This window comes from Microcaecilia unicolor, unplaced genomic scaffold (assembly GCF_901765095.1).
Source record: "Microcaecilia unicolor unplaced genomic scaffold, aMicUni1.1, whole genome shotgun sequence".
Taxonomy (NCBI): domain Eukaryota; kingdom Metazoa; phylum Chordata; class Amphibia; order Gymnophiona; family Siphonopidae; genus Microcaecilia; species Microcaecilia unicolor.
In genome coordinates, this window is record NW_021963102.1 from 85,812 (window position 1) to 99,476 (window position 13,665).

The 13,665-nt window shown below is 41.8% G+C and overlaps 1 protein-coding gene across 2 annotated transcripts in view; it reads right to left on the reverse strand.

The window, feature by feature from the left end:
* LOC115458932 (RNA-binding protein with multiple splicing 2) overlaps positions 1-13,665 on the reverse strand; it is a 168,086-nt gene that overhangs the window by 62,141 nt on the left and 92,280 nt on the right. For both annotated transcript variants that reach the window (XM_030188789.1, XM_030188788.1), the window contains exons 4-5: positions 11,876-11,938; positions 3,430-3,580 (exon numbers count right to left, since the gene is read on the reverse strand). In XM_030188789.1, the coding sequence (XP_030044649.1) occupies positions 3,430-3,580; positions 11,876-11,938 (214 nt within the window). The remainder of the gene's footprint in view (positions 1-3,429; positions 3,581-11,875; positions 11,939-13,665) is intronic.

The following is a 13,665-nucleotide window of genomic DNA, read 5'->3' on the forward strand; positions in this document are numbered from 1 at the left end:
TTTAAACCACCATCTTTTTGCCAAGGTGGTATACAGCTCAACATGAAACTTACAATTTTTTTTAAAAAGCAGTGGTAAAAGGACCGAATATAAGCAAAAATACATCAACGAGGTACACTTGTGATATAATCTTTTACTAAGATTCAATTTGGCTAAAAGCACTGTAAAACAGTATCAGAATGCAAAATACATAGCATGGAATTACATTCATGAGGGATATGTCAGCACAATATGAAACACACCTTAATAGGCATGCATTAGATTAGAACAGTCAAAGATTCTTATACTGTTCATACAATACAATGAAACATCTTAAGGAGACAAGGAGAAGTGTAATTGAAAAAAAGCTCAGCGTATTCAATTGCACTTCAATTCACAGAAGTGCAATTGAATACGCTGAGCTTTTTTTTCCTGTATCGGCAGTGGATTACAATTGTAGCAGAAGCCTTGCTTTCATTCTCTTTGAGCTTAATATTTGTATATTTATATATCAAGACTCCTGAAGAAGGCGTCTGTAGCGCCGAAACACGGCTGTGTTGAGTAGAGTGTATATTTAAATAAAGAGACTGTTCCTAACCTACGTCGCCTACTAGTGTTGTTCAAGAGCCTACTCCTCCTACTCCCCCTTTCCTCAGATTCTACTTTTCATAGGAATTTGTGTACCTCCACCCTCGTGGTGGTTTGGCTTGCATGCATGATTTGTAAACCACATCATATGCTTTGTGTTGTGGTATATAAATGCACTACCATACCTTCAGTAAAGGATGGTGGTAGCAGCAGCATTTATTGCTTTACAGCAGCAGGGACTAGAAGCTTGGAATGGGCATCACCATTTTGGAGGTGGTACTCAGAGGAAGCAAAGATCACAACCCTTTTCCATTCAAGGTAGTGGGTTCTCGGGGGGGGGGGGGGGGAGGATTGCAGTCAGTTGCTGCCAGTCACCACTAGACCACCAGGGTATGGTCTAGTGACCTCCAGCACCTTTTCTGTTGGAGAGGGGTGTTAGGGGGGCTGAAGATCCACTGGACCTTCAGCCCCCCCACCCCCATGATGGTGTCCAGGCTAGGGGCTTGGGCGGGTCATGGTCACTGGAGGCTGTGGAGGGGTAGCCCCTTGGAATGTTTGACAGATACAGGCTTTACTACTAACTACTAATCATTTCTATAGCGCTACAAGACCTGCCCAGCACTGTACACTTGAACATGAAGAGTGCCTGTTTGACAGCTTACAATCTAATTAGGACAGAAACAGGACAAAGAGATGAGAATTACTATGGTGGGAATGACAAAATACAGGTACTGAACGAGTAACTGTTAGAAGTTAAAAGCAGTATCAAAAAGGTGGGCTTAGGACTGGCATGCCCATAGACTATCCAGTGTCATCTACTTAATGGATTTTTCAACTCTTGGGGACGATAACAGACAATTGTTGACTCTGGTGGTATCGGCAGCTCGACTGTGGCGGCTGCATGGTGACAGGCAGAACCACCTACTAAAGACCAAGGGTTGCAAAAACTTGATAGTCTTAAGTTGACCGCTTTGAAATATGATCGGATGGGTCACTTTCAGTCACTATAGAAGCAATACAGTTTGTGGAGAGGTATCTCTTGAGGAGCTCTGATCATTCTGTTTGTAGTGGAGGGTATAAAGGGGGGAGGAATAATATGATTTGACGACTGTTCTCTTGTTGCATTTTCTGTATGGTTCACTGTTAGTCAGTTGTAATGTCTCTTTCAAGTTTAAAGAGTGAATTACTAAAAAAAAAAAAAAAAGTGGGCTTTTAGCCAAGATTTGAAGACGGCCAGAGATGGAGCTCGATGTACCGGCTCAGGGAGTCTATTCCAGGCATATGGTGAAGCAAGATAAAAGGAATGGAGTCTGTTAAGCACTGGAGAAGGGTGCCGATAAGAGAGATTAACCCAGTGAACAGAGGTCCCAGGAGAAGTGTAGGAAGAGAAGTGTAGAGGTACTGAGGAGCAGAGGAGTTTGAACTGTATGTAGAAACAGGGAGCCAGTGAAGTGACAGCCCGGACCTGTCAAACAAGTGCAGGAGGATTGTGCCTGAGCATGCAGTCCTCTACACTTCACCCCTATGATCAGAGATAATAGCATGCTTAAATTTGCATGCTTTTAGCTCTGATCATAGGGTCGGTATAGCCCCACACTGTTCCGGCACTATTTTTGAGTGCTGTTTGAACAGCGTGGGGCTTCTGATCATCTGCCCATGAAGCTGCAGTTTAGCCACCTTACAGCAGGTGGCACTAATCTGTCATGACAAGCTGAGACACAGGGGTGGGGCTCAGACAGGGGTTGGTTAAATGCCCTAAGAGCAGGGAGCCCCGAGGCAAGAGGTCTCCAGGAGCCCTAAGCAAGGATCCACCCAAAGAGTTCTGGCTTGGCTGCGGTACTTGGTAGAGAGTTCCAGTGAAGAGAAGCAGCCCTGGCTCAGACCTCTACATTCCTATATGATGTCTTAAGTCTGTGCCTCCAGGGATTCCAGCATGTGATCACAAATGAGGTAATAAGACTGCCAAGGTAGGCTAATTATCCCTTGGCTATTGAAACTGTGGTTATGATAAAGGAAGAAGTCATTGCATATTGGAGTGTAGCCAAGCTTGGGGCAGGCTTCTGAAATTAAGATTGAGAAACTAATTGAAGTACCAATCCTGTGAGCAAACTGGGCTGATCAGTCTCCTTGTATGCACAAAAGTAGTAGTTCTACTTGCAACCTGTGTATGTGTACTACATGTGTGTGAGGTCCAGCAGCCAGTTAGCTATCAAGACTTGAAAGACTACCGTCATGATTATCCCCATCCAACTCAAGTTTGTGCTATTATGTAGTTTTGATTCAAAACAATTAAATTTTTTTGGAAACTAGGTTAGGCAAATCACCTATGTCACAACCAAGGAATGTAACCACCTCTGCTCCGTAATAAGTATTAGTATCACTGGGCTCTCTTCTCAACCGCCTATTTCTTAGTGGAGATACTGTTTTCTGTTTCCTTAGTATTGTGCACTGCCTCCTGAATTGTGGACTATAGATGAGCAATTGACCAAATGTTTGAAAGTAAGGTTGAAATAACTATTTTTTGTTAGAATTTTTATGACAAATAGTCATATTTTCTGTTTCAAGAATTGAGATAAAATGTAAATGCAATAATAATAAAAAAAAAAATTCACTTCACCTGTTTGTGTACATTCACTTATATTGAATTCATGTCATCAGATTTGATGAATAGTAACCATCACCACACAGTTTAGATGAGCCAGACAGACAAGCACAGGCTTAAAGTACTGAATTAACTTCATTACAAAAGAATTGCTTTTATCAGATTTAAATGAAGTTATATAAAAACAATCCTTCCTGCCATTCAATGTGGTTTTTGTTTTTTTTAAGCTTTACATTAATTTGAGACCATCTACTACTCACAGGGGTCCCTTGCGATGAAGTGTGCTCCCAGGGCAGGGTGGATATTGGTAGGGTTCGGTGTGGCCATTAGCTTGTTTTTTGCCATCTTGGTGTTGGCTTTTGCAAACTCTAGCCGCAGGGTCTGTGGGTTCTCTGGGTCAAAGCGAATGCCCTACAGGATGAGAAATTTTAAAAATAAGATACCAAGCTATATATCTCCAGCCCTTAAAACATTAGATCTAACCTAGCAAAGATAGCCAAAAATTATGTTCTGAAAAGTTGAGCAAGCAGTGCAAGTTGGAGTTCTTTGCTTTGATCTCAATATTACTTTAGTAGCCATTTGTTAATCACCAAGAGGTCACTGTTTAGTACAGTGTTCAAAAGCTAGCATTAGCTTGTCTGCGTGAAATTTAATTTACCCATACTGGCCAGTTCTAGGCAGTCAACAGTAATCACACTTTCATTCCAAAAATGCTCAAGATCTGCCTAGATGGTTTTAAAAGTACCAGTTGCTAGTCTGCTTAGTACAGACTATATACTACTTTCCATGTAGAGGAGGAATTTGTAATAGATTTCTAAAGTTTGCACAGAAATGCCCATTTAATGAATTTCACACCAAGTTTAAGATCCCTATCTACTAAAGTATCTCTTCCTTTTGCATCTATGAGAAAATGCTTAGAACTAAAGGTGGTTAATGTGTCTAAATGTAAAAGTTGTTCACTGCTTCTAGGAGTAGGAATCCCAGAGGTAGACATGGGTATTTGTGTTTATGCTTATGTACAGTAGGTTCCTTTAGGAGATGGTCACAGCAATAGCTGGACCACAGAATAAAAAAATAAAATAAAAAAAGATGGAAGGGAAATACCAGTGGAGTGGCATCTAGTGGTTATAGCACCAACCAGGGAAACCTTGTTCAAATCCTACTGCTGCTCCTTGTGATCTTGGCAGGACACCTAATCCTACATTACCTCAGGTACATTACCAGGGACAGAGAAATATCTAATATCTAAATGTAATTCACTCCGAGCTGCTACTGAAAAGTGTAAGAGCTAAATCTAAATAGCTACAAAGAAACCTTCATTGTATTGTAGCCTAAAAGTTGCTAGGCAAACCACTTAGCATCTGGGCTGGTATATTGACATCCTGTACGCAGAGTCAATCATGATTGCCAGGAGTTGACTGACTCAATAGCCAATTCATGCAGGAGAGCTGCATATTCCAATTTTGAACAGGGAATTTTGGAAGGAAAAAAATACTTAAAAGTTGCTCATCTGTAACTGGTGGTAATCCCTGAGAGCAGGATAAGGGCCTCATATGAGATGACTGCCATCAGGGCTCAGATGGTACCCTAGATGTAGCAAGTTTAGGCCAACTCAAAGCTTAATGAAAAAGCTTTAAAACTCAGGACAGGTGGGAGTTGTGTAAGACTATCCTATCCAGAAAATACCAGCTTACCAATTAGTTAAGCTTTCTCCATTGGCAGAGGTCTGCGCACGATTTCTGTATTTTGCCACCGCTTAGTGATGTTATCTGCCAGAATCCATTTTTTGCAGCTGTGTGGCTTTTTGGATCATATGGCTCCTCTTTAAAGCTCAGGAAGTTACTAAATTTATTCCAACAGTACCATAGTTAGGGATCTGTCCTGGGATCTCTTTTCTCCATCTATACTTATTCCCTTGGTGCTCTGATCTCATCCCATGGTTTTCAGTATCATCTTTACGCTGACTCCCCCCAGATCTACCTCTCCACCAGAAATCTCAGCTGAAATCCAGGCCAAAGTATGAGCCTGTCTGACATTGCTGCCTGGATGTCTCGGCGCCATCGGAAACTAAACATGACCAAGACTGAGCTTCTTATCTTTCCCCTTAAACCAACCTCTCCTCCTCCCCCATTCTCTATTTCTGTGGATAACACTCATCCTTCCTGTCTCATCAGCTTGTAACCTTGGGTTCATCTTCGACTCCTCCCTCTCCTTCTCTGCACATATTCAACAGACTGCTAAAACCTGTCATTTCTTTCTCTATTACTACCAAAATTCGCCCTTTCCTTTCTGAGCACACTACCAGAACCCTCATCCACCCTCTTATCACCTCTCGCTTAGACTATTGCAACTTGCTTCTCACAGGTCTCCCACTTAGCCATCTCTCTCCCTCTTCAATCCACGGGCGTATCTAGACTCCGGCGGTATAGGGGGGCCAAAGCCAGAGGGAGGGGGCACATTTTAGCCCCCCCCCCAACGCCATTGCCAGACCCTCCCCCCGCCACCGACTCTCTCCCCCCCCCCCCCCCCAACGTCAGACTCCAAGCTGGATTCAACAGCTTTCAACAGCAGCACGGCCACGGAGGATGAAGAGAAGAACTTTAAAGACCTCAGGTTGGCTGGCGGGGGTTGGGGTCCCCCGCCAGCTGAAGAAATATTTTTAAAGGCAGCGGACCTCGGCTGGCGAGGGTTGGGGTCCAGGCCCCTGTGGCCCCACACAGATACGCCCCTGCTTCAGTCTGTTCAAAATTCTGCTGCATGACTAATATTCCACCAGTGTCATTATGCTCATATTAGCCCTCTCCTCAAGTCACTTCACTGGCTTCCTATCCGTTTCCACATACAGTTCAAACTCCTCTTATTTATAAGTGCATTCACTCTGCAGCTCCTCAGTACCTCTCCACTCATCTCTCCCTACATTCCTCCCCGGGAACTCCGTTCACTGGTAAATCTCTTATCTGCACCCTTCTCCTCCACTGCTAACTCCAGTCTCCGTTCCTTTTATCTTGCTGCACCTATGCCTGGAATAGACTTCCTGAGCCAGTACGTCAAGCTCCATCTCTGGCCATCTTCAAATCTAAGCTAAAAGCCCACCTTTTTGATGCTGCTTTTAACTCCTAACCCTTGTTCAGAACCCTTATTTTATCATCCTCACCTTCCTGTCATCACCTTTTGACACTGGAATCATGACTTACTTCTTGCCACACTGTCCTCATTGGGTTCCAGGCTCTGTCCCTCTTCCTGGTTCTCCTCCTCTCTCTCCCACCGCACCTTCAGAGTTCACTCTCATGGAGCTTCCTCCACCCCTATCCCCCTATCTGTTGGTGTTCCCCAGGGATCTGTTCCTTGGACCCCTTCTCAATCTACCCTCTTTCCCTGGGCGCCCTGATCTCATCTTATGGTTTCCAGTATCATCTCTATGCTGATACCCAGCTATATCTGTCCACACCAGACATCGCAGAGACCCAGGCAAAGGTATCAGCCTGCCTATCCGACATTGCTGCCTGGATGTCCAACCGCCACCTGAAACTGAACATGTCCAAGACCGAGCTCATCGTCTTTCCACCAAAACCCACGTCTCCTCTTCCTCCACTTTCTATCTCAGTTGATAACACCCTCATCCTCCCCGTCTCATCTGCCCACAACCTCGGAGTCATCTTTGACTCCTCCCTCTCTGCGCATATCCAGCAGATTGCCAAGACCTGCTGCTTCTTCCTCTTTATCAGCAAAATTTGCCCTTTCCTCTCTGAACACACCACCCGAACTCTCATCCATGCTCTCATTACCTCTCGCCTTGACTACTGCAACTTACTCCTCATGGCCTCCCACTCAGCCATCTATCCCCCCTTCAATCTGATCAGAACTCTGTGGCACGTCTCATATTCCGCCAGAACTGATATACTCATCACCCCTCTCCTCAGATCACTTTACTGGCTTCCAATCAGATACCACATTCAATTCAAGCTTGTCCTTCTTACCTACAAATGCATTCAGTCTGCTGCCCCTCACTACCTCTCTACCCTCATCTCCCCTTATGTTCCCGCCCGTATCCTCTGTTCACAGGACAAATCCGGAAACGGTTTGAGATTAATACTTTTCAAATATCTGAACATTTGTATCATGTCACCCCTGTTTCTCCTTTCCTCCAAGTATACATGTTCATGTCAGCAAGTCTCCTTGTATGGTTTGCAACGCAAATCCCCAAACCATTTTGTAGCTTTTCTTTGCACTGCCTTCCAGTCTCGATACATTTTTAGCAAAATATAGCCTCCAAAACTGTGTGCACGATCAATTAACCGACGTTTTCAGGAAAGGTCAAGGTTTATTTGATGCATTAAAATTCTAATAAAATAAATCAGATTTTGTCCATTTTCTCCTATGCTGTCTGTGCTGTTTTGGTAATCTGCCTTGAACCAAAGAGAACATAATAAATGTGACCCAGGTATCAGTAATAGCCCCATAGATAATGGTGGAGATAAACTTATGCTTTTCAGGTGTGGAACTGCCCTGTAAGCAGCTTAAAGGGATCACTACTCAGTTTTTCTAGCTGGGTCCACAAATGGTATGTGCCCAGAATGCACCTAAGTATCCTTAGATTAAGATTTTGTTTTTGTCGTCTGCCAGAGCGAGCCTTAAAAACAATTCAGGTCTCAGGACAAAAGGGTAAATTAGTTCTTACCTAATTGGTTTTCTTGAGTCTTTCCACACCAGAGGTAGGCAACCACAGTCCTCAAGGGCCACAACCTAGTGGGGTTTTCAAGGTTTCTACAATGAATGTTCACAAAATTTGACTTGCACATAGTTTTCCACAATGAATATGCATATCTACTTGCGTACAATGGGAAAATCTTGAAAATCCCACTGGGTTGTGGCCCTCAAGGACCATGGTTGCCCACTCCTACTCCAGACACTTGGGTTTGTATTGTCCTGCAAGCAGGTGGAGACTTCATCCTGTGCAACCCCCTCCCCCCAGCCATTAGGTATTTATAAGCAGAGGGAATGAAAAAGAAAAATTACTCCTATAAGAGCTAATGAACACTCACCACTAACAAAGGATAAATATCTCCAGACTAAAGAGCCCAACAAGAATAATGAACTAGCCAAAATCTTTTACACTTCAGGAGATACATGGATGCTGATAAGCATGGATGCATTCTAGACTGAACTGGAGGAACTCACAAGGAACACATTAGAAATTAAGAACTAAATCTGCCTGGAAATCTGACTAGCTGTCAAAGATCCTCCATGTAGATGAGTTGTAGTTCAGTCTATTTCTAGAGACAGAAGTGATTTGTGTTGAAATATGACAGTAAATTAGGAGGCAAAATTTGGTGCCACTAATAGCAGGTTTGCCTATTGACTTCATTGTCCATGTATTTTCCTGGGCTGGCAAGATGCAAAAGCTTTGACTATGCAGAAAAGGACAGTATGTGTTTAGTCCCCCCCCCCCCCCCCCCACGTTGTGTGTTATGGGGGGGGGGAGTTAAACCACAGAAGTTGACGTTAAACGTTAACTATTTCCATAGCCATATACGTTAGTACATAAGTATTGCCATACTGGGAAAGACCAAAGGTCCATCAAGCCCAGCATCCTGTTTCCAACAGTGGCCAATCCAGTCAGGTCACAAATACCTGGCAAGATCCCAAAAAAGTACACAACATTTTATACTGCTTATCCCAGAAATAGTGGATTTTCCGAAGTCCGTTTTCCTTGCCTTGTTAATTTTATTTAAGACTTGCTTCACCTCAGGAAGATGCACTTATTCTGTGTCTCCTTATGGAAGAACTTGATATACCACCTAATTTGAACTGCTCATGCGTTTTGGCTACCAAGATAGCTCGGAAGACTTTCCACAACATGGAGCATGAAACAAAATCAAAGGAAAAACCTCAGCCCATCAGCCTTCAGGATGAACCACTGCTGAGAGATAACCCCCACCGGTTTGTGATTTTCCCCATCCAGTTCTAAAACTAAAACAGTATTTTAGATAGAATGGATGGCTTTTGGTGTGCCTGTCTTTCCTGTTTTTTGGTGTGTTTTTTTTTTCTTTTTATTAGAATTATTTTGAATTTTGTAATCCACCTAGACATGTTCTGAAGTTAGTAAATATAAAGTCGTATAACACATTGAATTGCACTAACTTACCTCCTATCTTGTGTTACTTCCATATTTATGGCTGAACCGTTTAGTTATTTTGACTGATACCGCAAAGCTTATTTTATGTACACTCACTCAACTGCCTTCTTAAGCAGTAATAAGAGTGGGTGTGATTAGATGCCAACTTTTGCCTTCTTTGAAGTCATGGTGGTAAAAGTTAACTTCACATAAGAAAACCTTTGACGTCTACTGATTTTAATGTCTAAAGAGATTTGAAATGCTTGGACTGAAAGACAGTTTCAGAGTAAGTTAGCATGGAACACCAGAGTCTGAAGTTCCATAACCCTTGGAGATTTTGTGCTTTAAAATCCTGATCAATTCCTTGGCAATATATTTTTGGAGTTGATCTGTAGAACATGTTTCTATTACATTTAGAATTCCATTTTGGCACTAGCTTCTCATCCACAGTAAAGATTATATCAGCTAAGCTATACAAGGTAATACTTAAAATAATGCTGAACCTTAGAGCCAACTTAGCTTTCAGAAAAATGTTTGTGAAAGAGTCTGGTGATCAAGAATGAAGCCATAGGACCCATCTAACTTTAGGATCAGAATGTGCAGACTAAGTGGTGATGCAAGGCCTCTTCATGTCTACTAATCTTACTAGCTACAAATAAGGTACTATCCAAACCTCAATGCTTTCATCCTACATGTGAGACCAACTTTTCCCATGGAGAAATAATAAATGCAAACCTAGTAGATTGCTTGTTCATTAAGTTTGATATGGATGCACATAAAAATCTACAAGCAGTGAACTTATCTGAAATACTACTGAAGTTCAGTCCTTAGGACCAGAAAAAGCAAGAAGATACCCAAAAATAACTTGCAAACTTGACACCTATCACCATCTCATCTCTCTCTCCTCCCCCAATACCTAGAGTGGTGGTATAACTTGAAATTTAGAGTATCAGTGTAGTTTGTCTAAATGTAAGGTGCCTAAAAACATCCAAGGTATCCGATACTAAAATTTCTCCTCGACAATTCTTTTGATTCACCCTGGAGGTGTCCCAGGTTGAGTGAATTAAATCTAATGAAGCATCCCAGAGGTTTATGTTCTTTCCTTCTGGCTCCCTCAAAGAGTCTAGGGCTACGAGGGCCTGTTTTAGGAGCGCATGCACTGGGTTAACTGAGTAGACGTTTGAGCGATGTGGAACTCATCTCAGATGATCCAAGCTTTAGGAAGTGTATATTCTACCATAGGTGTCTTGCACCATAGAGTGCCAGTTCGTGTCCTGTCAGAGAATGGCAAATAGAAACCTCAGAAGTGGGAAAGGATCTTATTCTGGGAAAACCACCATGTAGTTCCTCTACTGTACAAGTACTAATTCATCTATTTAGCTAGCAATGGTATTCCCTCTCCCCCCACATATATTGGGTAGAATTTAATATCCAGATAGGGCGCCAAGTCAATCCCTGCTGCTGCTTCCTTTTTAAAATTCAATTAATTTATGACTGGATTTATAAATCAGTTTACCAAGTTCTAAAATGAATTTAAACCTTTGTGACTGGTAGTGTGTGCAAAGGTATATAGCCAATATTCAGCCACTGCAGTCAGTGTAACACACACAGCTGCAGCAGGTAGATAAATTCAATTCTGATTATCTGGAAAGTGCTGCCACTATCTAAATAACGGTGACATTCAACCTCTATCTGGATAGCAATTTGTGGCTGAGTAGTTATCTGGATAGATAACTGAATAGATAACTGAATATACTATCAGTGCCACCCTTGCTTTACCTGTACATTGCCCTAGCATTATCTAGATAATGCTGAGAAACGCTAAGAATGTTCACTGGCACTAAGATTTATAGTCAGTCCTGCTAAAGCCATTTATCTAGGTAGGGGTGGCAGTTATCCAGATAAAGTGCTTTGAATATCAACTCGAGTTCAGAGCTTTAAGGATTTTAAAATCAAAACTTCTTCTGTTGAACCCAGGAGCCTTGTGTGAACCAATAGTCCTACAGCTCTGACATTGTCCTGAATAAGTAGGACAGACATTTTAGGAAACTCCAGCCTAAACCCAGAAAACCATGACAGCATAGTAGGGAAGAACAAACAAAAATCCGAACACCTAGGGGTCCTTTTACAAAGGCACGCTAGCATTTTTAGCGTGTGCTAAATGTTAGAGACACCCATATATTTTTATGGGTATCTAGAGTTTAGCATGCACTAAAAATGCTAGTGTGCCTTTGTAAAAGGACCCTGTAGTTAGCACAAAAATAGCCCAATAAAGAGAATTTTATCAGCCATGTCTCATGTGGAAATGGCTGGTTACAAAATTGCACTTTACAAGTACCTGTGGACAATTATGCCGACTATAAACATTCATGATGTCTGGACAGAGCTAAAAGGTACATGTACTTTCACATAGAATGAGAAGTTTGTAACTGCCTTTGAGAGGTGCATTTTTATGCAAGAGCATTTGTGCTCTTTGTTATACTAGGAGCTTATCTTAAACACATACATAGAATAGGCATTTGAAAAAGAGATGTCCTATTCAACACCCATCTCAAAGGGCTGCATTACATTTAACTTTCAAAAGTACTCACATTTAAGGCATTCTTTGCTGCTTCAGCACCAGCCCGATTATCAAACGTGACAAAACCAACTGGCTAGAAGAAATTTAACACATTTTAAAATAATCTTAAAGAACAAAATGCTGCAAAATTTATAGTTTTGTTCAAACTAGTTATGCAAGGAACACACTTAAAAAGCCCATGCAACATATCAACAGAACCCCTATTTAAACAACTTCTCTGGTTATCATTGTGCCCCTAGTGGTAAACAGTCATGGATTTGATATACCTTGCTTTCTGTGGTACAACCAAAGCAGTTTACCTTTGATTATATGCAGGTACTTTGTCTCTTGTCTAGTGGGCTCACAATCAGCTTTTTGTACCTGGAACATTGGCGGGTTGGCCGATTTGCCCAGGGTCACAAGGAGCCACAGTGGGAACTGAACCAAGCTCCCCAGATTCTTGGCCCACTGCACTAACCATTAAGCTACTTTTCCACTCAAAATATATACAAGATAAAGAAAGCAGGAAAATATAGCATGAGAATGAGTTTCTAGCCATCTCCCCCTCTTCCCATTAGATAAGTGGGTGTGGAAGTGAATAAAGGATGCCCAGAATTCTTCTGTAAATTTAGATGTAGGCACAAATGAGAAATAACTAGCCTCCTTGGAGAGCTACGAGCCATCAGTTATTTAGTTCAATCAATCCTTAGTGGGCAGGCACCAGTGCACTTCGAAATCCTACAATTATGTTATATTAAATTTGGTTATTCTATGTTGCTGTAGAATCAAACCTAGCATCTGTATAAACAAACACTTAGTCCCACTAAATCAAAGCCATCCTTCAACAATGATGTCATAAGAAAAAACACAAAGTTGAACGATGTATTGTCTCAGCTACAAGCCCAGTTCCTGACAAGTCACTTAATATGACAAGGCTATCAGAATAGAATATTACATCCACTTTAACATTCGATTTCCAAATCATTTTAAATTTATTTTTTGTGGCACACTTCTATTTTGTACCTAAGGCTGGTTAACGGCAAAATAAATGCAATCAATACATTGCGTTTTCAGCTCAGGCCTCAAGTTACACATAGTAAGTCAGGTTTTCAGAATACCGTCAATAATACAGATTTTCATACAGTGGAGGTAGTACATGCAAATTTGACTCATGCATATTGTGGGTTTCCTGAAAACCTGACTGCCTAGGTGTATCCCAAGGACTGTGTTGAGAGCCACCTGTCTAAATGTAATAGATCAAACTAAACAGCACATCAGGACTGGATGGTACTCACCCCATAGTCTTGAAGGATGAAATAGTGATTACTAGTAGCCTTAAGGACTAGCGGGTGGCCAGTAGTACCAATTTTTAGATGTAGTGGTGATCTGGGAAAATTATAGAAAGGTGAGCTCGATGGTGGTAGTGGGCAAAGTGGTTGAAGTATACTAAAAACTGACCGTAGACAGACGGATTTGTTTAATTGGAACGAGGAAGGACTTGAAATGCCTGAGCCCATTTACAGGGTCAGTAGTGGAGTTCCAACAGTTGTAGTGGGACCTGTTTTGTATCATTCATAGATAGAAATGAGTGATGTGATCAAATCTGCAATGGTACAAAAATTTTCAAAGTTGTTAAAATGGCAGAGAAGGAGAAATTAGATCTACTTATTTCCTCTAGTTCCAAAGGATCAGTCCAGACTTGTGTATTATGCCTATCTGCCAGCAGGTGGCGCTAGTATAGATGCAAATTACAGGCTCCATTGTTAAGTTATTTCAATAGCCAAGCAGTAGTAGTATGCTGTGAAAATAACTCCAGCCTCC